The sequence below is a fragment of the Haliotis asinina genome, chromosome 5 (assembly GCF_037392515.1).
Source record: "Haliotis asinina isolate JCU_RB_2024 chromosome 5, JCU_Hal_asi_v2, whole genome shotgun sequence".
In the NCBI taxonomy this organism is placed as follows: Eukaryota; Metazoa; Mollusca; class Gastropoda; order Lepetellida; family Haliotidae; genus Haliotis; species Haliotis asinina.
The window spans coordinates 78,558,673-78,585,848 of NC_090284.1; the positions used below are offsets into that span (position 1 = coordinate 78,558,673).

Consider the following 27,176-nt stretch of genomic DNA (forward strand, 5'->3'; position numbering starts at 1 on the left):
AATAATGAATGTCTAGGAGAAATAACAGGAGAGTTTTAACTTGTCCCCCTCTATCTCAATAATGAATGTCTAGGAGAAATAACAGGAGAGTTTTAACTTGTCCCCCTCTATCTCAATAATGAATGTCTAGGAGAAATAACAGGAGAGTTTTAACTTGCCCCCCCTCTATCTCAATAATGAATGTCTAGGAGAAATAACAGGAGAGTTTTAACTTGTCCCCCTCTATCTCAATAATGAATGTCTAGGAGAAATAACAGGAGAGTTTTAACTTGTCCCCCTCTATCTCAATAATGAATGTCTAGGAGAAATAACAGGAGAGTTTTAACTTGTCCCCCTCTATCTCAATAATGAATGTCTAGGAGAAATAACAGGAGAGTTTTAACTTGTCCCCCCTCTATCTCAATAATGAATGTCTAGGAGAAATAACAGGAGAGTTTTAACTTGTCCCCCTCTATCTCAATAATGAATGTCTAGGAGAAATAACAGGAGAGTTTTAACTTGTCCCCCTCTATCTCAATAATGAATGTCTAGGAGAAATAACAGGAGAGTTTTAACTTGTCCCCCTCTATCTCAATAATGAATGTCTAGGAGAAATAACAGGAGAGTTTTAACTTGTCCCCCTCTATCTCAATAATGAATGTCTAGGAGAAATAACAGGAGAGTTTTAACTTGTCCCTCCTCTATCTCAATAATGAATGTCTAGGAGAAATAACAGGAGAGTTTTAACTTGTCCCCCTCTATCTCAATAATGAATGTCTAGGAGAAATAACAGGAGAGTTTTAACTTGTCCCCCTCTATCTCAATAATGAATGTCTAGGAGAAATAACAGGAGAGTTTTAACTTGTCCCCCCTCTATCTCAATAATGAATGTCTAGGAGAAATAACAGGAGAGTTTTAACTTGTCCCCCTCTATCTCAATAATGAATGTCTAGGAGAAATAACAGGAGAGTTTTAACTTGTCCCCCTCTATCTCAATAATGAATGTCTAGGAGAAATAACAGGAGAGTTTTATCTTGTCCCCCTCTATCTCAATAATGAATGTCTAGGAGAAATAACAGGAGAGTTTTAACTTGTCCCCCCTCTATCTCAATAATGAATGTCTAGGAGAAATAACAGGAGAGTTTTAACTTGTCCCCCTCTATCTCAATAATGAATGTCTAGGAGAAATAACAGGAGAGTTTTAACTTGTCCCCCTCTATCTCAATAATGAATGTCTAGGAGAAATAACAGGAGAGTTTTAACTTGTCCCCCTCTATCTCAATAATGAATGTCTAGGAGAAATAACAGGAGAGTTTTAACTTGTCCCCCTCTATCTCAATAATGAATGTCTAGGAGAAATCACAGGAGAGTTTTAACTTGTCCCCCTCTATCTCAATAATGAATGTCTAGGAGAAATAACAGGAGAGTTTTAACTTGTCCCCCTCTATCTCAATAATGAATGTCTAGGAGAAATAACAGGAGAGTTTTAACTTGTCCCTCCTCTATCTCAATAATGAATGTCTAGGAGAAATAACAGGAGAGTTTTAACTTGTCCCCCTCTATCTCAATAATGAATGTCTAGGAGAAATAACAGGAGAGTTTTAACTTGTCCCCCTCTATCTCAATAATGAATGTCTAGGAGAAATAACAGGAGAGTTTTAACTTGTCCCCCCTCTATCTCAATAATGAATGTCTAGGAGAAATAACAGGAGAGTTTTAACTTGTCCCCCTCTATCTCAATAATGAATGTCTAGGAGAAATAACAGGAGAGTTTTAACTTGTCCCCCTCTATCTCAATAATGAATGTCTAGGAGAAATAACAGGAGAGTTTTATCTTGTCCCCCTCTATCTCAATAATGAATGTCTAGGAGAAATAACAGGAGAGTTTTAACTTGTCCCCCCTCTATCTCAATAATGAATGTCTAGGAGAAATAACAGGAGAGTTTTAACTTGTCCCCCTCTATCTCAATAATGAATGTCTAGGAGAAATAACAGGAGAGTTTTAACTTGTCCCCCTCTATCTCAATAATGAATGTCTAGGAGAAATAACAGGAGAGTTTTAACTTGTCCCCCTCTATCTCAATAATGAATGTCTAGGAGAAATAACAGGAGAGTTTTAACTTGTCCCCCTCTATCTCAATAATGAATGTCTAGGAGAAATAACAGGAGAGTTTTAACTTGTCCCCCTCTATCTCAATAATGAATGTCTAGGAGAAATAACAGGAGAGTTTTAACTTGTCCCCCCTCTATCTCAATAATGAATGTCTAGGAGAAATAACAGGGGAGTTTTAACTTGTCCCCCTCTATCTCAATAATGAATGTCTAGGAGAAATAACAGGAGAGTTTTAACTTGTCCCCCTCTATCTCAATAATGAATGTCTAGGAGAAATAACAGGAGAGTTTTAACTTGTCCCCCTCTATCTCAATAATGAATGTCTAGGAGAAATAACAGGAGAGTTTTAACTTGTCCCCCTCTATCTCAATAATGAATGTCTAGGAGAAATAACAGGAGAGTTTTAACTTGTCCCCCTCTATCTCAATAATGAATGTCTAGGAGAAATAACAGGAGAGTTTTAACTTGTCCCCCTCTATCTCAATAATGAATGTCTAGGAGAAATAACAGGAGAGTTTTAACTTGTCCCCCTCTATCTCAATAATGAATGTCTAGGAGAAATAACAGGAGAGTTTTAACTTGTCCCCCTCTATCTCAATAATGAATGTCTAGGAGAAATAACAGGAGAGTTTTAACTTGTCCCCCTCTATCTCAACTAATGGATGTCTAGGAGAAATAACAGGAGAGTTTTAACTTGTCCCCCTCTATCTCAATAGTGAATGTCTAGGAGAAATAACAGGAGAGTTTTAACTTGTCCCCCTCTATCTCAATAATGAATGTCTAGGAGAAATAACAGGAGAGTTTTAACTTGTCCCCCTCTATCTCAATAATGAATGTCTAGGAGAAATAACAGGAGAGTTTTAACTTGTCCCCCTCTATCTCAATAATGAATGTCTAGGAGAAATCACAGGAGAGTTTTAACTTGTCCCCCTCTATCTCAATAATGAATGTCTAGGAGAAATAACAGGAGAGTTTTAACTTGTCCCCCTCTATCTCAATAATGAATGTCTAGGAGAAATAACAGGAGAGTTTTATCTTGTCCCCCTCTATCTCAATAATGAATGTCTAGGAGAAATAACAGGAGAGTTTTAACTTGTCCCCCCTCTATCTCAATAATGAATGTCTAGGAGAAATAACAGGAGAGTTTTAACTTGTCCCCCTCTATCTCAATAATGAATGTCTAGGAGAAATAACAGGAGAGTTTTAACTTGTCCCCCTCTATCTCAATAATGAATGTCTAGGAGAAATAACAGGAGAGTTTTAACTTGTCCCCCTCTATCTCAATAATGAATGTCTAGGAGAAATAACAGGAGAGTTTTAACTTGTCCCCCTCTATCTCAATAATGAATGTCTAGGAGAAATAACAGGAGAGTTTTAACTTGTCCCCCTCTATCTCAATAATGAATGTCTAGGAGAAATAACAGGAGAGTTTTAACTTGTCCCCCCTCTATCTCAATAATGAATGTCTAGGAGAAATAACAGGGGAGTTTTAACTTGTCCCCCTCTATCTCAATAATGAATGTCTAGGAGAAATAACAGGAGAGTTTTAACTTGTCCCCCTCTATCTCAATAATGAATGTCTAGGAGAAATAACAGGAGAGTTTTAACTTGTCCCCCTCTATCTCAATAATGAATGTCTAGGAGAAATAACAGGAGAGTTTTAACTTGTCCCCCTCTATCTCAATAATGAATGTCTAGGAGAAATAACAGGAGAGTTTTAACTTGTCCCCCTCTATCTCAATAATGAATGTCTAGGAGAAATAACAGGAGAGTTTTAACTTGTCCCCCTCTATCTCAATAATGAATGTCTAGGAGAAATAACAGGAGAGTTTTAACTTGTCCCCCTCTATCTCAATAATGAATGTCTAGGAGAAATAACAGGAGAGTTTTAACTTGTCCCCCTCTATCTCAATAATGAATGTCTAGGAGAACTAATTGTTGTAATTGTTAAGGTTGAAGTAATTTACTTAGAATTTTCATGAAGGGATGTTAGGAATCAGTTACTTAGCAACTCTTTACTTTTGATTTGTAGTTTTCTGAACCTCACCAAGCCAAAGGAAAGAAATGATGACTGTGACTATAGAATAAACTTTTGGTGTGAGTTGAGGATTTTTGTGTCTTGCATCCACATCAGTTCAGAAAACTTTTCTACCATTGTCATATGATGCTGGGGCTGAAGAACGTTGACCATGGAGAACTTTTATGTCAAGTAGCATCACTTGTACTACCCTGTGTTGCATTTAGTGAATATTTGTGGACATTTGTCTCTTGCATATTTGACCATCAGAGTATTGTGTAATGTGTAGTATGAGATGATGGCAACGGTAGGGGATAGTATGTTTTATGTGCAGGATGAAACATGTGATTTGGCATTGACTGGACAGGCTGATAATGTAATGAGCAGACTGTAGTGGCTTCTGGTGAAGATGCATCTCCTGTTGACCAGTCTGAGACTGACCACACTAAAGTTAAGGTCAGAGAGTCGGGAAGAGTCAGAACTCATACTGAGAAAGCGAAAGTTGAAAGGTAGTGACAATTTACATTCAGTGAAATTGCCTTCAGTAAACAGTATCACACTTACTTTGCTCCCTATTATGAGCAGCTTGATTCAGAGGCAAATAGAGAGTGTGAGAGAAAACGTCATGAAGAAAAGGAGATTTCCATTCTTAGCTTCAGAAAAGTAGTTGAAAGTTGGATTTCAAATGAGAGACGTTTGTTAGATACAAGTGATAGTATGTCAAATAGGGGTTCCCAAGCTTTGGGTAAAACTACAAGTAAAACTACAACAGGGATCGGCTCTAGCTAAGGAAAAGGCAAAGTTGGCAGAACTTCTTGCAGATAAGAACATGTTGGAAGAAACATGTAAAATGAAGGAGCTTCAGTTGAATATAGAAATAGCTAAGACTAAGGCAAGAGAGAAGGTTTTGACCAGTCTGAGACTGACCACACTAAAGTTAAGGTCAGAGAGTCAGGAAGAGTCAGAGCTCATACTGAGAAAGGGAAAGTTTAAAGGTTACAAGTGTTGAAGAATAGAGAAATTGCAGCCCTTTCAGCCATAACTAAGAAGAGAAATGAACTTTCCAGATTAATGTTGAACAACGGTAGTGACAATTTACAATCACTGAAGTTTTGTTTTGTCAAGTTGATTGATTTGTGTAAACAATATTACACTTACTTTGCTTCCTATTATTAGCAGCTTGATTCAGAGGCAGATAGAGAGTGTGAGAGAAAACGTCACGAAGAAAGGGAGTGACACATGGAGGCATTTCAGTCTGCGACAGGTGACACAATGGGACAGAATGTTGCATTTGCTCTTATGACCCAGTACTTTTCTCGGAGCTTTGACAGTACATGATTTCGTCCAACATGGCCAAGCCATTTGTGTATGTCTTGTACAATCAGGCTTGTGACATGATGTTTGCTGGGTAGAAGAACCTGATGCTTCATTTCATTTGGAATCTGTGACCTGCTGAGTCTGCCACCTACTTTGAGAATTCCATTCTAGATGAATGGATCCAGCTTGTAGACTGGCCTGTGCTTCAGCACTCGACCTCGTTCAACTACACAGATTTCCTCATCAAAACTTTTGGACTGCACAAACTTCAAGATGATATTATCTGCACATTCAAGTCTCGCAACTGTGAAAAGAGGTTTACTGCTACAGATATCTGATTCAACTTCACCTTTTCTTTTCCTGATGTGAGTGTGGAGATTGTTGATGAGTTTGAGATAGATAACTACCACCCGCTTCAGACGATACCAACTGGAATAATAAATGATCAAAGTGTTAAGCCCCTCACATTCCATCTTACTTGGTGAAACGCATGTAGTTGCAGCTCTTTCCTCTTCAGTGGACTCTGCAGGACTGGGTTGTGTCAGCTTCCATTCCGATTCAGACCTTCAGAGAAATTTTGGTCCTTCAAACCAGTCAGGTTGCCCCAGTAGTTGTGCTGTGCTTGCTCCTCGAGATGCCATATCCGCTGGGTTCTCTTCAGATTCTACATATTTACAGTCTTTTGGTTCAGGGTAGTCTCTTATCATTCTCACATGATTAGCAACAAATACTGGTCATCGCTTCTTCTCACTACTGATATAATGTAGGACAGTAGTTGAGTCTGTGAAGTAGGTCACACTCTCTATATCTGTGCCAAGTTCTTTCAGCATGAGTTGAGCTATTTGAACAGAGACAGTAACGGAGGTCAGTTAGAGACGTGGAATACTGACAGGTTTCACAGGATTCAGTCTTGATTTCCCCATTAGAAAAGAGACAAGGACATTTTGCTCAGCATCAGAAAGCCAAAGATAAGCTACACAGCCGTACCCTACTGAGCTGGCATCAGAGAACACATGAATCTGTTTAGATACAACCTTACCAAATTCAGAAGGCTTCAGGCATCGTTCAATCTTCGTTGTTTCAGTTAGTTTGAGCTCCTTCAGCCAGCTTTCCCACCAGACTTCATACTTTTCTGGTATGGCATCATCCCAGTCCAGATCATTGTCAGCACACAATTCTTGAAGTATTCGCTTGGTGGGAAGAATGATAGGTGCAACAATGCCAAGGGGATCATACAGAGATGAAACCGTTGATAGGAGGCCACGACGTGTGACTGGTTTCTCAATGAAATCAGTGGAAAATCCAGATGTGTGTGTATTTACATACCATTTCATTCCAAGAGCACGTTCAGTTGGTAGTTCATCATAATCCAGGTCTTGGATTTGAATCTCTTTGGAATGATCACCAACCTGGATTGACTTCAACACTTCTCTGCTGTCTCTGCTGGGAGAAGAGACTGCTCCAAAAATATGTACTCCCATTCTATATTCCTCTAATTCAGCATTAGATCACTGTTGGGCCACCACAGAAATCTTAGGTTGTCATGTTGAGTCACTGGCACCTGGTAAAACATGGACTCTGTTCAGCTCTGAATCTAGTCAAAACACCTATCAAAGAGTTTGTGAGGTCTGGAACCTGCAGAAGTCTGTCATGCAACCATGTTCCTCCATACTTTCCGCTGCAGTCGAAAACCACACGGATCTTTGTTGGCTTTTGGGGATGATATATTCCATGGTGTTGAAGATACCAAATACTCTGTGATTCAGCTGACAGTTGATCTTGAGGTATCTTGTACGCAAAGCCCTTTTCTAGGAGATTATCAGTAAAACGTATATAATCCTTGTAGTACTGTTCATTCTTGAGCATTTTCTTTCTTTGCCATGTTGCTCTGCTCTCTGCCTGAGTTCTGTTGTTTGGACATGACATATCGAGGTCTCTAAATTGTAATGGAAGCTCATAATGACCATTGATATATTTCAGCTGTTCCTCTGCTGTCTCCATAAACCTCCTGTTTTCCCTCGAATAACCTTTCTCACCTTGTACTTTGCCAGTATCCTGCTCACTGAAGTCACGTTCGAAGATCTTCACTATAGTACTCGGGGCCAGACATTCCTTCACAGGGCTCTTTTCACAAAGGATCACTCTGTTGCATACAGGAGTGTTTCTCTCGTTACTAAACTTCATACGCCATTAATTGTCCAGCCATGTTTATACAACACTGCAAATGGACCATCCCCATCTGATGGAATCACCTTTTGAGGCTGTAAAGCTGAAGGACAGTTACTTCCAATAAGGAGACCAACTTCAAGTTCCAGGTAAAATTCAGGTAATTTACTTGCCATATCTTCAAGATCAGAGAATTGCTCGAGAAACTTTGAGTTAGGAATCTGATTGTGATTGACTGGTATTTCTTTCGCAAATGTTCTTGGAAGACAGACTGGATGATTTCCCTGATTATCAGTTACAGTGAGACCGGTTACAGCTGAGGTTTCTACTGTTTCTCTGCCATGCATAGTCTCAGTAGTCATAGCTTCAGAGTTGTTGCAGTTTTCGATGCACCAAGTTGATCTTTGAGTGTCTCTGTGATAAAGCAACCAGTACTTCCGTTATCTAGGAGTGCATAAGTCTTCACTGCCTTACTGTTACCTTGCTGGCTCACGATGACAGGTAGAATGGACTGTAGCACGGAGTCAGACTTGGTACTGTTACAAGAAGATGACACTGTTTCTGTTACGTCCTTCTGGTTGCCTTTACTTTCTTTTTGATACTTGGTGTCTGTTGAATGTTGACTGCTGAGTTTCATTTGAAAGTTATTGTCATGTAGTGCTGTTGGATGACGCTTTCTGCACTTCCCACATATTCTCTTTCTTAGACATCCTTTGATGGTGTAGTTATATCCTTAGCATCCATAGCACATGTGTTTCTCTCTCAAGTAAGTATGTTTTTAGTTCAGTGACTTTTGCTTGAATGCTTCACAGTCGTCAGTGTCATGAGACTTCCAACAGAAATGACAGGATACTTTCTTATGATCAGTGTAGTTCTGTTCGACATTTGTTGGGAAAGTGCTGGACCTTGGTTTGCTAGAAATCAGCTTGTCCTTCCTAAATTCTCTGCTTGGAGCATGTCCATGGTAAATTCAGTTTTACTCATAACTTCTTTACTGAAGATGAGCTTATTTGCTGATTTGGCTGCAAAGTCAATGAACTCCACAAGATCTTTAAATCCAATTATCCTGTTGCTTTGGATCCTACACTTGGTAATATGATCTCGCCATTTGTTCTGGAGGTATGTAGGCAACTTCTGTACAAAATCCTGCAAGTTGGGTGCATGTTTCAGGATGGTCATATGAGATATATTATTCAAAGCATGTGAACATTTGGTGAGAAAGTATGAGAACTGTTTCAACTTCTAACTATCTTCTTGTCTAATATCTGGCCATGAAAGTACTTGATTGACGTACTCTGTAGACACCTTATATGGATCACCGTATTCTTGAGCCATCAGCTCCCAAGCCTTCATATATCCCTCCACTGTTGACATGTACAAGCATCCAGCTATTAACTCCTTTGGTTCTCCCTCCAGCTGCTGGTCTAGATAGTACCATCTGTCTATACTGTTTGTGGTGTGAGGAACTATCCTGGCATCAAATGGCATCATAAATGAGCTATATGCTGTTAGGTTACCTCTAAACTTGGGTACCTGACAGGCTGTGGTAGAAACATGGCAGTTGTCATCTGTTTGTGGGTTTGCAGCAGCACATCAATCTGGGTAGACTGCAGTGTTTGCTGAACAGCTGAATCCATAGTATTCATAATCAAAGGATGGTTATCATGTATTGAAGCAGTGAAATAACTTGCAGCTGGGTTCAGACCTTGGGTCTTGTATTTTGTCTGAGGCTCTTCACTGTTAACATCATGTTCAACAGAACCTACACCCTGACTAGTGACATTGAGGTGTGAGTCACCCTGTATCTCAGATTCGATATCTGCATGAACCTTCTCTCTTGCCCTTGTCTTAGCTATTTCTATATTCAACTGAAGCTCCTTCATTTTACATGTTTCTTCCAACATGTTCTTATCTGCAAGAAGTTCTGCCAACTTTGCCTTTTCCTTAGCTAGAGCCGATCCCTGTTGTAGTTTTACTTGTAGTTTTACCCAAAGCTTGGGAACCCCTATTTGACATACTATCACTTGTATCTAACAAACGTCTCTCATTTGAAATCCAACTTTCAACTACTTTTCTGAAGCTAAGAATGGAAATCTCCTTTTCTTCATGACGTTTTCTCTCACACTCTCTATTTGCCTCTGAATCAAGCTGCTCATAATAGGGAGCAAAGTAAGTGTGATACTGTTTACTGAAGGCAATTTCACTGAATGTAAATTGTCACTACCTTTCAACTTTCGCTTTCTCAGTATGAGTTCTGACTCTTCCCGACTCTCTGACCTTAACTTTAGTGTGGTCAGTCTCAGACTGGTCAACAGGAGATGCATCTTCACCAGAAGCCACTACAGTCTGCTCATTACATTATCAGCCTGTCCAGTCAATGCCAAATCACATGTTTCATCCTGCACATAAAACATACTATCCCCTACCGTTGCCATCATCTCATACTACACATTACACAATACTCTGATGGTCAAATATGCAAGAGACAAATGTCCACAAATATTCACTAAATGCAACACAGGGTAGTACAAGTGATGCTACTTGACATAAAAGTTCTCCATGGTCAACGTTCTTCAGCCCCAGCATCATATGACAATGGTAGAAAAGTTTTCTGAACTGTTGTGGATGCAAGACACAAAAATCCTCAACTCGCACCAAAAGTTTATTCTGTATTCACAGTCATCATTTCTTTCCTTTGGCTTGGTGAGGTTCAGAAAACTACAAATCAAAAGTAAAGAGTTGCTAAGTAACTGATTCCTAACATCCCTTCATGAAAATTCTAAGTAAATTACTTCAACCTTAACAATTACAAAATATATCAATAAAATATGCAATTAACAAAACCTTCAAACATTATCTCCATATTATGCATTGAAATGTCTTATAATAACAAACAATGCTACTCACATTTGTGTCCATGCCCACAACCACATCTTGGTACAACATGGAGGCAGTGACAAGCCATGTGCTTTGAAGAGCAACACTAACAATCAAGGGAAGTAATCTGTTTTTACAATCATGATAATACTTTTAGGAAAACTAATAACAGTTATAGCCTAGCTAGATTTCCTGAACCTCATCTGAACTAAATTTTACATTGAAAATTACCACACAATTTTAATACTTCGTACTTTGCAACATTAAAAGTATAATCTTTAGTCAACAATTATCTTTAATGTATGAAATTATAAATTAATTGAAGAAAAAATGTTTTCTGCATCAACATTGGCGCTCTGAGGAAGGAGCGATTCAGGTACGAGCAACTTCATCACAGCTGAAGTGTGTACCTGTTTGTACTACCTCTCCAACTGTCTTTATGAATATTCATCTGATTGAAACGTTACGTCAGCAACTAGCATGGCGTACACAGAATGGTATCACATTACCAGAAGATTTGGAGTTCTACATTCTGGGAAGGAAACACGAAAGTGTTGAGACATGATGCAAGTCATGATACCCCAAATTCAACACACTCTATTACCACTACGACAGTAGCTGTGTTTTCTTGGTCTACTCACCTCAGTGCAGCATTTGATATGAAGGGAAAGACTTCCACTATGTTACAGTATTGCAGAGACTTATTTGACAGCGCTGAACTGCAATAGTCATCTCTACATACTTGCGTAGCCACAAGGTTGGGGTGCCCACCTGGACAACAAGTTGCAGCAAGAATTTGGGCGAGTGACAAATGCACTCTGCATGTCAACCACCTGGAGATGAAAGTTGTGATCAACGAAGTAAGTCAATGGTGGACCACATTTAGGAACAGTCTCCTCATCGACAACTCCACAGTAGCTTTCTACATAAACAGTCAAGGGTCAGTATGATCTCACAGGCAGCTACAGCTAACCTTTCAACCTTGAGACACCATCGATAACTTATCCCAGGTGCATGCAACACACATCATGGCAGACGCTATATTGCATCCTCTACAACTATCTCCAACAGAGTTGATACATCAGGTGACATTTCGACTCGTCGGGCAGACATTCGGATCACCGCAAATAGACCTATTTGCTAGCAGCTTCAACAGATACCAACATTCGTATCTCCAGTGCTGGATGCATTTGCATGGGCAACACTCACTCAGCTCTGTCAACACAAGGAGATCTGGAGTCAAGTCGATTTATGTACCAGTTTTACTTGCCCTACTACTCTCAAGCTGGAAGACTAACAATGCAGATTTAAGGCACCAGCTTCGGACTTGAATGTTGTACTTCAACATCTCACCAGTGAACACTTATGAGCCTCTAGATTGGACGTCCTTCCAACTGTTCACACAGACAATTCTGTTTCTACTCGCCATAGCTATGACAGAATGGATATGAGAATACATGCTCTGGACTCCAATCTCACTGATCATCATGAGATTACGCACTATGGATTGCAATGGGGATTTATCACCAAAACTCAACTGCCTGGACAACTGGTACAACAATTCCACATCCCAGCATTATTGACATGATAAACAAGATTTATCATTATGCTCAGTCAGAGCATTGAAAATACATCTTCATGGAACTAAGTCAAGGAGACAAAAGTTCAAGCGCTTATTCATCCCACTACATGTCTACTGAGACACCTACGGAAGTATCCCGCAACACCATCTCAGTATGGATAAGAACCAATATACTGAGGGCCTACAAAGCAGCAGGACTCGAACCTCTGTAAGCTTCCAGACCCCCAAAGGTGTCGTAGATACTTGCTCTACATGGATACTTGTACATAAAGAAGGTTTGCAACTGGTCTTGATAGAAATCTTGGCATACACTTGCATTAGACACTAGCAGGACACTAGCAGGACGCTAGCTGATCTATATTTCATCACGTTCCAGGCAACAAATGCTTCACAAGAAGACTAGTTTGACTGGATGTGTCAAGCAGATGAACACTGAAAGAACGGGACAGAACTACTGCCATTATAGTTCCTGTAGGGTAAAGTACTGGACGTACTTAGATGGCAATCAAAAGAATCTAGCATGGCCTGACCCACCGCTGTTTCTGTCGGATTCTGTACGCATAATAAGCTTGAGTCAGGATAAGGAAAACTATGTAATTTTCTGAATAAAATTGATATTTTATACTTATCTTGACTCATGGCATCGAAGCCTCCCAGCCGCCCCTCTCTGGCACGCTGAATTCCCAGTAGTTCTCATGTCCTGCTTGTGAGATTTCAGAGAGAGTAACAGGCATGGGTGGTCATGTGACTGTATTGACGGGAAAGGGGTGGTCATGTGACTGTATTGACGGGAAAGGGGTGGTCATGTGACTGTATTGACGGGAAAGGGGTGGTCATGTGACTGTATTGACGGGAAAGGGGTGGTCATGTGACGGGAAAGGGATTCGTCTGGTGGATGAGTCTATTGTATGTCCACTTCAAAAAGAAGGTAACTTCAAGGGATTTCAAGTGTTCACTATCATCACATAGAGGGAGGAGGCAAGCATAATAAGCATGTGTCAGGATAAGTATAAAATATCAAATTTGTTCAGAAAATTACATACTACAATTGGAAAAAATCTTATTTGTTCATGAAATCTTCGCATTAAGCATGACATTTGAATCATGTTTCGAAGAAATAGCAAGAATGATAAATGTACCTGATGGGTGAAGCAGTTCATTTTTTCTGCTTCAAGCTTTTCCTCAGTCAATGAGGAAAAAGTAATCTTTGTATTTGACTGGATGTGTGTGTATTTTGACATATATACTTGTTGGCAAGTGAGGGAGTGAGTTTAGTTTTACGCTGCACCCAGTAGTATACCAGCTATATGTCAGTGGTCTGTAAATAATTAAGTCTGGACCAGACAATCCAGTGATCAACAACATGAGCATCGGTGTGCGCAATTGGGAACCAATGACATGTGTCAACCAAGGCAAGCCTGACCACCCAATCCCACTGATCGCCTCTTACGACAAGCGTAGTAGCCTTTTATGGCAAGCATAGGTTGCTGAATTCCTATTTTACCCTGAGACATTCACGGGTCAAAACTGGTTGGTACTATGTAGGCTGTAGATCTATGGCACACAGTGGAGCTGCATGTCTTTTCACTCATTTCTTGGATGTTGCATTTTAATGTTGAAACAAAGATTGTAGTCTTAATATAATTCCAGCCAGCATTGCAATTTGAGGAAATGCATCCGAAAATGAAGAGGTTTGTTTGTGAAAACTTATACAACACCGAGTCTCTGAAGGACATTTAGAAGTGAAATACATAAGAATGAAGATTTTTATGGATATCAACTTCTTTATTATGAGAACACAACGTCTCAGAGTTAATGCTTACTGACCTGATGAAGGAGTAAGCATTAACCTGATGAAGGAGTAAGCATTAACCTGATGAAGGAGTAAGCATTAACCTGATGAAGGAGTAAGCATTAACCTGATGAAGGAGTAAGCATTAACCTGATGAAGGAGTAAGCATTAACCTGATGAAGGAGTGTAAGCATTAACCTGATGAAGGAGTAAGTATTAACCTGATGAAGGAGTAAGTATTAACCTGATGAAGGAGTAAGTATTAACCTGATGAAGGAGTAAGTATTAACCTGATGAAGGAGTAAGTATTAACCTGATGAAGGAGTAAGCATTAACCTGATGAAGGAGTAAGCATTAACCTGATGAAGGAGTGTAAGCATTAACCTGATGAAGGAGTAAGTATTAACCTGATGAAGGAGTAAGTATTAACCTGATGAAGGAGTAACTATTAACCTGATGAAGGAGTAACTATTAACCTGATGAAGGAGTAAGCATTAACCTGATGAAGGAGTAAGTATTAACCTGATGAAGGAGTAACTATTAACCTGATGAAGGAGTAAGCATTAACCTGATGAAGGAGTAAGTATTAACCTGATGAAGAAGGAGTAAGTATTAACCTGATGAAGGAGTAAGCATTAACCTGATGAAGGAGTAAGCATTAACTCCGAACCGTTGTGTTCTCACATAAAGAAGTTGATATCCATAGAAATCTTCATTCTTATACAACAGCAGTCCTTCATATTCGAAACAATGAAAATGTATGCTGTGGTGGAATTTCGACAACAGCACTAACTGCCATGTGACAAGATCAAACTCCAGTCTTACCTATACTTGTGTTGTTTCAGCCATGCCAGACTTAGAGAAGCCATGGACTTTGCAGCACAAAACTCCTAGAGGTGCCAAGCACAATGCTGTCCTCTTGAGCTACTGCACTCTGTGATTTCACCACAGTGACAGCCACAGTATGTTTGGCATATTTTTGTGTATTCATCACATTTGAGGAAAGTGTTGAGTGTGTGGGATCATCAGCGGCAAGATTATGGTTCAGACTTCATGTAACAAGAACATAAGAAGTCTGTACTTGGTGTCTCGGTAGATCGTCTCACATGAACTTTGAGGTCTCCATGTTTACTTGGTGTCTCAACCCACAGTGGCGTAATTGAAGTGTATATCCAGTCTCATCCAATCTGATCCAGCAATTGCCAGCATCTGGAGCTGAATTTATAGTCATATCTGACAATTGTGTGCACACAGACTAACAACTTTTATAGCACATTTGTTTTCTGAAGGGATTATGTCCTGGAGACCTGGGACTACAGAAATGTTTACCCTGCTATTTGCTGTAGTTCCTGTGAACACTGAATGGACATTTAGGTGAAACAAGATTTCATAGACATTGGTTCTACCATTTTCCTTGTGAAACTTGTGCAGGCAGTCTTCATATGTGTGTCAGTTCATTAGCTTCTTGTGATGCATGGAGCCAGTTACGTCATAGGATTTCAGTTTGTGAAATGTCACATGCATAGAACTTCCATCTATACTTGACATCTTGATGAGTAACTTTTCTCCTTCCTGAAGTAAGAGAAATGGCAGCTGAAAGGTGTGAGTGTAAACAGTGATGAATGCTGTCATGGGGGTGGGGATTCTGAAGTGATGAATGATGGCGTAATGGATGAAAGTGTTCCTACCAGAAAATATAAAATGATTCTTTCTTTTGAACTGTAAATTATAAAAAGGAAAGGTTGCACTTTTGTGGACCCCAGCTATCTGGAAACCTGGCCTAACAGACCATATTTACATGAAACAAAATACGTATGACATACGTATATATGAATCTTAATTTATCCTGAAACCTGTTTTCTCTATTTGGACAAATTAATTTCAATTACCAACAGCAAAATATATACCCTTTAGTGTCCCACTTTCTGGACAGCAACCACCATATGGACATAACAGTTATCATGAAATAACAGTGTTACATAGCTCCTGATGTAACATATGCCAGTCATGTAAAGTATTCATTGTACATCTGAATTGATCTGTGTGATTCATATATTGTTTATGGAAACTACTGATACCTTCAAGTGAGCGTCTATTGACAGAAATAGATACATGTATCATAATTATCTTTGGTATTAAACTTTCTATTTGTATAACCTGAATAATATTTGCCAACATGACTTATTGTGAACTGAATGGTGACTGATTACATTGTTCCTTGCTAAAACAATATCCAGCAAAAGGAATCATTTGGTTGATTCATTTCGTCCTTCACATATGATCATGTTTATTTGCTTGATCAGCATTGTGTAATATGGTGAGTCAAGAAGAAAGCATACAACTCATGGATAGCAAGAGTTGTGCAAGAATCTGCACTGAAACATTGCACTGAAACATTGCACTGAAACATTGTACAGACACATTGCTTTCTGCAAGAAATAGGAATTTGTTAACCACTGACATGTTAACTTTATAACTTGTCATTTTTAGATAAATGTAATGTATTATTTGTGACAAATTGATAGTATTAGGTACAATTTATTCTGGACCTTGAAGGAAATGCTCTGAACATACCTTGATATGTACTTTCTAAGTAAATCAACCGTAGATCGGGGGAAAATGTGCTCAGCTGATTGATACTTCAAGATTAGTTTCTGAGTAAATACACATGGTAATCTTAATCCCTGCTTGTGAAAAATGCCTAGCAAAGCAGGAAACACACTTAAAAGTTTGTTATCACCTGTTTGTACACCCGAGGATAACTGACGGATTATGATAATGTAGATTTTGACTTCACAAAACACTGACATGATTTCAAGTATTATACAGCAGACGTTTTTTCTTCCATAGATTTAGGACAAGTGGGTTAACAGTTGAGATTTAGATATCCGGAAACAATTAATATAGTATAAATGAGAGAATATTCAAGTATCCCAATAAACAAGGTTCACAATATTCATATCTGAAATGTGTCCTGTGAATTTTGTGTGTTGCTGTTGTTACGGTTAATAATTTGCTGTGACAAGAGGTATAAGAAATCCTCTCAAAACTAGCAAAATATAACATAGACAAGTCTGAAATATTTAATATTATGTATTGAGCAGACAAGAGCAAGATGCAGTGATTCACAATAGAGGTTTCTAGTACACTGCAACAGTGTCAAACCTAAAGTAATGGGTCACAAGCATAATATCAACTCACCAAAGTCTTGGTTTGCAATGAGAAACAGTTCTACTAAATCTTTCATGGCAAGCGGTCGGTCTTGGATGTAAGTCGATGCTGATAATCAGACGAAGAGGCAGACAGATTATTATAGGTCGATTGATGAAACAACTCCAGTGTAAAATCTGTGTGTGTGTTTCTCCCGTCAACACAACCTCGCCTTAGATATGCAGTCACTGATTCTTGATCATTCCAGAGAAAAGGCGAAGCTTCACAATCAGCTCATTTTTACCAACAGTAAAAACACACAGCAAAGGGAGGCAACTCTAAAGCACTACCTTAAAGGCATTCCGCTAAGACACTATTGACATCAGATACGAAATGTGACCCATAATAACTACCACTCAAAACTCTAAACATTTTGACCTAATAACAACCATCACCTTATAAATAATAATACAAATTACAGAAAATACACTCTCATAAGACTCTCCCCTTAAAGGAAAAGAAAGTTTCAAAGTAAACTTTCTGTTACAATCACAGCAAGATAGCTAAAAAAGATAGTCTTGTTCTTCATTTTATGAAGAAAATTCAACCGATTGTAATCAGTTCTTGAATTGAATCATTTGCAACTTAAATGCTTTCTCAAAATTGGTGCCTGCAATTAGTATGGCTTTGACTTTTTCACTGGAATTTAACTTTATCTTTTCCCTGAAAGTTTGGTAAGAGGTGATACAACATCTGATTTTGACTTTCTATAATAGCCTGCTATACCCAAGAATCTCATGAGTCCTCTCTTACACTGAGGCACTGGAAAATGCACAATGGTATGAACTGGCAATACCCGTCCGTGCCCTTCAACATGCCCTAAAAATTCAACTTGTGCCTTCCCAAATTCACATTTGGTTAGTGAAGTTTGCTCCAGTCTCCATGTCGTAATTGAAGACATCATCCATGTAAGCACAAGACGACTTTGACACTATCAAGAATTTCACATTTCACAGAATTCATATGATGTAGGTGTTGTTTCACTGGCACAGTATCACCAACGTCTATATCATGGCTAACAACATCAGTTTGACCAGACACATCAGGAAATAAATGAAAGAACTCAAAAATCAAATCTGACATTTGAACATTCTGCTCAGGGGAAATGTGATAGTTTCTGATCAAGGAGAGCTAACACATCAGAATTTCTTAACTTTGGTGAAACATTATCATTAAGGTCATCAAACTTCACATTGCTAACACTATCATCAATGTTCTCAACATGTTCACCATTGTCTTTAGTACAATCAGTAACTGAGGAGGGTGTGGCAATACAGTTAACCAGTTTGGTTTCTAACCTGTCATGATATTTCTGAATCATGTTTAATCACAACCTCTTTCGTTTGTGACGGCCAGGCGTCAACAACATATGGACTGTGTTGACTTTTGACTTTCTGTTATAGTTTTGTTTCAGTATTGCTTGTTAAACTTTCAAGTTTTGTCTGGCCAACTCACATGTTTTTGAAAGTCTGCCTCGAAATGTAGACACACAGTCTAAAAAGACTGATCTCAGGGTGGTCATTGAACCATTGTTCTTTTACATGTTTTAGTGGCCCACGCACACTGTGACCAAGTACAAGCTCAAAGGGGCTAAACTCTAAACAGCAAACAACAACAAATGTATCCCAATCCCATCCCAATCTTTCTCTGTCTCAAAACAACAGGTTGTTGATGAAACCTCTCTAAAGCTCCCAGCATCTCTGGATGATAAGCACTAGACTTAACTTGCTTAATTTGGCATGCATGACAGGTCATGCAGCCACATCTTCTCTCAAAATGAGTCAAAAGAAATGTGCCAAAATCTTCTCACATGTTTTGTCTACACACATATGACCTGCCATAGGACTTTCATGTTCCAATGAAAGTATAATTTGGGTACCACAGTTTGATGATACAATTTCCATGCTCCTCTGCAGGAACATCTGGTGACCTATATTTCCTCATCAGAACACCATCCTTGTAGTAATAACAAAATGGAACCTTGCTAACCTCCTCAAAAGAAACAGCCTTACTGGCCAACTTCTGCACTTCAACATCCCCACCCTGCGCACTAATACGCTGCTCTCTGGAAAGATTGTGATCACCACCTGACAAACTATCAGACTTATCAAGAAGACCTGAAGCGTTACTACTCTCTGAAGATAAGTCATCAATCTGTACCTCAGACAAAGAATGATCCATGAAAGTATCTGACATATCATAAATGGAATCATTCAGCAAAGAAGTCTTTGAGAAATGCCTTGAAATACACTGAACGAGTCACTGCAAAAAAAGGAAAAATATCCAGAAATTCATCCTCCAACTTTTCTGTACTAACTGAACCCTCCAGAGAAACAGTGACAATTGGATCAGCATCAACTTTAGGTCCCCATAAGATCATTACCAATCAACCAATCAACATCCGGAAGAACAGCAACTTTCACCTCACCTAAAATCAGATCTGAACTCAATTTCACAAAGTGGAGAGGAGCTGAAGAATTGTCACCTATACCCTGAAGCAAAAAAAATCTGAGTTCCTCAAGATAATGGGCCGTGGGGTAGAATTTTCTCCCATAAACGATATGAAAACAATATTTAACGATATTTAGAAACAAAGGGTGAAAACACCTTCCGAACTACAGAATCTGGGGACTTACTCTCACAAAAAAAACTCCTCAGAACCCCCTGGAAAGACAGGCTTAGGTGCAATGGACACAAAATCATTTGGGGAACCCGTAGTCTTATGTTTAAGCGGAAGTGTGTAACATGCAGAAATCAGATGGCCGGCTTTTTACGATATGCACAAACAGGATCAGAACCACTGGTAGTCTTAGGCTTAGACTGAAAAGTGTGTGACTGCTTGTGACAAAAACTTGAATCTGTTCTAACGCCACTGAGATTTTCAGCAACTTTTTCAAAATGTAGAATATTTTTGTCTACTTCTTTCTCATTAAAAGGGGGTACCAGTCTAGCATGCCTTGCAATATCAAAAGAGGAAGAATTTGACGGTGAAGAAGGGTTTTCAAGCTTTTCCAGTTCAGTTTCTCTGTCAACTTCCAATTTTCTCAATTCTATTTTTCTTTCTACCTCTGTCTCTTCCCAATTCTTTTTCTTTTTATTTCTCCATTTCAATCTTTCTCATTTCTTTTTCTATACCGAACCTTTTCAGTTCTCCCTGTTTTCTATTTTCTTCTTTTTGAATTGGTAACTGAATTTCAAGTTTCTTTACTTCCAATTGAGCTGAACATTCTTCTTGAACCATTTCCAAAACATCATGCTCGAAAACTCTCTCATCAGTATAGTCATTCAACACAATTTTCAAAATAAGAAATTTTCTCATTGCAGGTTTGGTATCAAGTTTGAGATCTGAAGATATTTGCAACAATCTGATTTGCACAATTGACTGACTGTTTCAGGTCAGGGGACAATACAAACTTCTCAAGTTCAAACAGCATTTTGCTGGTTCCACAACTGACAAAAGTGCTAAAATTTGGAATAGATTATTGATTATTATGTATTGACCAGACAAGATACGAAATGTGACCCCTAATAACTATCACTCAAAACTCTAAAGACAGTGACCCAATAACAACCATCACCCAATCGTACCCACAAGTAATGATACTTGTCTATTCACCAACAATCCATGTAATAATTAGGTTTGAGAGCAAATAAATATATCCACTTTCACATGAACTGTAAGTGTTGAATGCATGGGATTTATTACTGGGAAATGAAACATTTTCTATGGATAAATGAGTGGGTATTTCTTGTTACATATTTCGGTGTTACAGGTGAGCCACAGTAACACAGTAACATACACACCACCATCACCCTCTACTACTTACGTCAGACAGTACACACACCACCACCATCACCCTGTACTACACACATCAGTCAGAACACACACCACCATCATCACCCTGTATTAGACGCATCAGACAGTACAGCCATCATCACCATCACCCTGTACTACATACTTCAGACAGTACACCCATCACCACCATCATTCTGTACTACACACTTCAGACAGTACACCCATCACCACCATCACTCTGTACTACACACTTCAGACAGTACACCCATCACCACCATCACCATGTACTACACACTTCAGACAGTACACCCATCACCACTATCACTCTGTACTACATACTTCAGACAGTACACCCATCACCACCATCACCATGTACTACACACTTCAGACAGTACACCCATCACCACTATCACTCTGTACTACATACTTCAGACAGTACACCCATCACCACTATCACTCTGTACTACATACTTCAGACAGTACACCCATCACCACCATCACCATGTACTACACACTTCAGACAGTACACCCATCACCACTATCACTCTGTACTACATACTTCAGACAGTACACCCATCACCACTATCACTCTGTACTACATACTTCAGACAGTACACCCATCACCACTATCACTCTGTACTACATACTTCAGACAGTACACTCATCACCACCATCACTCTGTACTACACACTTCAGACAGTACACCCATCACCATCATCACCAAGTACAACACACTTCAGACAGTACACCCATCACCACTATCATTCTGTACTACACACTTCAGACAGTACACCCATCACCACCATCACTCTGTACTACACACTTCAGACAGTACACCCATCACCACCATCACCATGTACTACACACTTCAGACAGTACACCCATCACCACCATCACTCTGTACTACACACTTCAGACAGTACACCCATCACCACCATCACCATGTACTACACACTTCAGACAGTACACCCATCACCACCATCACTCTGTACTACACACTTCAGACAGTACACCCATCACCACCATCACCATGTACTACACACTTCAGACAGTACACCCATCACCACTATCACTCTGAACTACATACTTCAGACAGTACACCCATAATTGCCATCACCCTGTACTACACACATCAGACAGTACACTCATCACCACCATCACCATGTACTACACACTTCAGACAGTACACCCATCACCACTATCACTCTGTACTACACACTTCAGACAGTACACCCATCACCACCATCACTCTGTACTACACACTTCAGACAGTACACCCATCACCATCATCACCCAGTACTACATACTTCAGACAGTACACCCATCACCACTATCATTCTGTACTACACACTTCAGACAGTACACCCATCACCACCATCACCATGTACTACACACTTCAGACAGTACACCCATCACCACCATCACCCTGTACTACACACTTCAGACAGTACACCCATCACCACCATCACTCTGTACTACACACTTCAGACAGTACACCCATCACCACCATCACCATGTACTACACACTTCAGACAGTACACCCATCACCACTATCACTCTGTACTACACACTTCAGACAGTACACCCATCACCACCATAACTCTGTACTACACACTTCAGACAGTACACCCATCACCACCATCACTCTGTACTACATACTTCAGACAGTACACCCATCACCACCATCACCATGTACTACACACTTCAGACAGTACACCCATCACCACCATCACTCTGTACTACATACTTCAGACAGTACACCCATCACCACTATCACTCTGTACTACATACTTCAGACAGTACACCCATTACCACCATCACCATGTACTACACACTTCAGACAGTACACCCATCACCACTATCACTCTGTACTACATACTTCAGACAGTACACCCATCACCACTATCACTCTGTACTACATACTTCAGACAGTACACCCATCACCACTATCACTCTGTACTACATACTTCAGACAGTACACTCATCACCACCATCACTCTGTACTACACACTTCAGACAGTACACCCATCACCACTATCACTCTGTACTACATACTTCAGACAGTACACCCATCACCACTATCACTCTGTACTACACACTTCAGACAGTACACCCATCACCACTATCATTCTGTACTACACACTTCAGACAGTACACCCATCACCACCATCACTCTGTACTACACACTTCAGACAGTACACCCATCACCACCATCACCATGTACTACACACTTCAGACAGTACACCCATCACCACTATCACTCTGTACTACATACTTCAGACAGTACACCCATCACCACCATCACCATGTACTACACACATCAGAAAGTACACCCATCACCACTATCACTCTGTACTACATACTTCAGACAGTACACCCATCACCACTATCACTCTGTACTACATACTTCAGACAGTACACCCATCACCACTATCACTCTGTACTACATACTTCAGACAGTACACCCATCACCACTATCACTCTGTACTACATACTTCAGACAGTACACCCATCACCACCATCACTCTGTACTACACACTTCAGACAGTACACCCATCACCATCATCACCCAGCACTACATACTTCAGACAGTACACCCATCACCACTATCATTCTGTACTACACACTTCAGACAGTACACCCATCACCACCATCACTCTGTACTACACACTTCAGACAGTACACCCATCACCACCATCACCATGTACTGCACACTTCAGACAGTACACCCATCACCACCATCACCATGTACTGCACACTTCAGACAGTACACCCATCACCACTATCACTCTGTACTACATACTTCAGACAGTACACCCATAATTGCCATCACACTGTACTATGCACATCAGACAGTACACTCATCACCACCATCACCATGTACTACACACTTCAGACAGTACACCCATCACCACTATCACTCTGTACTACACACTTCAGACAGTACACCCATCACCACCATCACTCTGTACTACACACTTCAGACAGTACACCCATCACCACCATCACTCTGTACTACACACTTCAGACAGTACACCCATCACCACCATCACCATGTACTACACACTTCAGACAGTACACCCATCACCACCATCACTCTGTACTACATACTTCAGACAGTACACTCATAATTGCCATCACCCTGTACTACACACTTCAGACAGTACACTCATCACCATCATCACCATGTACTACACACTTCAGACAGTACACCCATCACCACTATCAATCTGTACTACACACTTCAGACAGTACACCCATCACCACCATCACTCTGTACTACACACTTCAGACAGTGCACCCATCACCACCATCACCATGTACTGCACACTTCAGACAGTACACCCATCACCACCATCTTTCTGTACTACACACTTCAGACAGTACACCCATCACCACCATCACCATGTACTGCATACTTCAGACATTACACCCATCACCACCATCACCCTGTACTACATACTTCAGACAGCACACCCATAACTGCCATCACTCTGTACTACACACTTCAGACAGTACACCCATCACCACCATCACTCTGTACTACACACATCAGATAGTACACCCATCATCACCATTACCCCATATTACATACATCAGACAGTACACCCATCACCACCATCACCCTGTATTACACACATCAGACAGTACACCCATAATTGCCATCACCCTGTACTATACACATCAGACAGTACACTCATCACCACCATCACCATGAACTACACACTTCAGACAGTACACCCATCACCACTATCACTCTGTACTACACACTTCAGACAGTACACCCATCACCACTATCATTCTGTACTACACACTTCAGACAGTACACCCATCACCACCATCACTCTGTACTACACACTTCAGACAGTACACCCATCACCACCATCACCATGTACTACACACTTCAGACAGTACACCCATCACCACCATCACTCTGTACTACACACTTCAGACAGTACACCCATCACCACCATCACCATGTACTACACACTTCAGACAGTACACCCATCACCACCATCACTCTGTACTACATACTTCAGACAGTACACCCATAATTGCCATCACCCTGTACTACACACATCAGACAGTACACTCATCACCATCATCACCATGTACTACACACTTCAGACAGTACACCCATCACCACTATCAATCTGTACTACACACTTCAGACAGTACACCCATCACCACCATCACTCTGTACTACACACTTCATACAGTGCACCCATCACCACCATCACCATGTACTGCACACTTCAGACAGTACACCCATCACCACCATCTTTCTGTTCTACACACTTCAGACAGTACACCCATCACCACCATCACCATGTACTGCATACTTCAGACATTACACCCATCACCACCATCACCCTGTACTACATACTTCAGACAGCACACCCATAACTGCCATCACTCTGTACTACACACTTCAGACAGTACACCCATCACCACCATCACTCTGTACTACACACATCAGATAGTACACCCATCATCACCATTGCCCCATATTACATACATCAGACAGTACACCCATCACCACCATCACCCTGTATTACACACTTCAGACAGTACACCCATCACCACCATCACCCTGTACTACACACTTCAGACAGTACACCCATCACCACCATCACTCTGTACTACACACTTCAGACAGTACACCCATCACCACCATCACTCTGTACTACACACTTCAGACAGTACACCCATCACCACCATCACCATGTACTACACACTTCAGACAGTACACCCATCACCACTATCACTCTGTACTACATACTTCAGACAGTACACCCATCACCACCATCACCATGTACTACACACTTCAGACAGTACACCCATCACCACTATCACTCTGTACTACATACTTCAGACAGTACACCCATCACCACTATCACTCTGTACTACATACTTCAGACAGTACACCCATCACCACCATCACCATATACTACACACTTCAGACAGTACACCCATCACCACCATCACTCTGTACTACACACTTCAGACAGTACACCCATCACCACCATCACCATGTACTACACACTTCAGACAGTACACCCATCACCACCATCACTCTGTACTACATACTTCAGACAGTACACCCATAATTGCCATCACCCTGTACTACACACATCAGACAGTACACTCATCACCATCATCACCATGTACTACACACTTCAGACAGTACACCCATCACCACTATCAATCTGTACTACACACTTCAGACAGTACACCCATCACCACCATCACCATGTACTGCATACTTCAGACATTACACCCATCACCACCATCACCCTGTACTACATACTTCAGACAGCACACCCATAACTGCCATCACTCTGTACTACACACTTCAGACAGTACACTCATCACCACCATCACTCTGTACTACACACTTCAGACAGTACACCCATCACCACCATCACCATGTACTACACACTTCAGACAGTACACCCATCACCACCATTACTCTGTACTACATACTTCAGACAGTACACCCATAATTGCCATCACCCTGTACTACACACATCAGACAGTACACTCATCACCACCATCACCATGTACTACACACTTCAGACAGTACAGCCATCACCACGATCAATCTGTACTACACACTTCAGACAGTACACCCATCACCACCATCACCCTGTATTACACACATCAGACAGTACACCCATAACTGCCATCACTCTGTACTACACACTTCAGACAGTACACCCATCACCACTATCACTCTGTACTACATACTTCAGACAGTACACCCATCACCACCATCACCATGTACTACACTTTTCAGACAGTACACCCATCACCACCATCACTCTGTACTACATACTTCAGACAGTACACCCATCACCACTATCACTCTGTACTACATACTTCAGACAGTACACCCATCACCACTATCACTCTGTTCTACATACTTCAGACAGTACACCCATCACCACCATCACTCTGTACTACACACTTCAGACAGTACACCCATCACCATCATCACCCAGCACTACATACTTCAGACAGTACACCCATCAGCACTATCATTCTGTACTACACACTTCAGACAGTACACCCATCACCACCATCACTCTGTACTACACACTTCAGACAGTACACCCATCACCACCATCACCATGTACTACACACTTCAGACAGTACACCCATCACCACCATCACTCTGTACTACACACTTCAGACAGTACACCCATCACCACCATCACCATGTACTACACACTTCAGACAGTACACCCATCACCACTATCAGTCTGTCCTATATACTTCAGACAGTACACCCATAATTGCCATCACCCTGTACTATACACATCA

At 40.5% G+C, this 27,176-nt stretch overlaps 1 protein-coding gene across 1 annotated transcript in view; it reads left to right on the forward strand.

Annotated features, from left to right (window-relative positions):
• Positions 1-15,996, forward strand: part of LOC137284342 (uncharacterized) — a 53,855-nt gene extending 37,859 nt beyond the window's left edge. The window contains exon 15 of the mRNA XM_067816116.1: positions 14,689-15,996. Coding sequence (XP_067672217.1) covers positions 14,689-14,737 — 49 coding nt within the window. The 3' untranslated portion in view covers positions 14,738-15,996. The remainder of the gene's footprint in view (positions 1-14,688) is intronic.
• Positions 15,997-27,176: the final 11,180 nt, after the last annotated feature.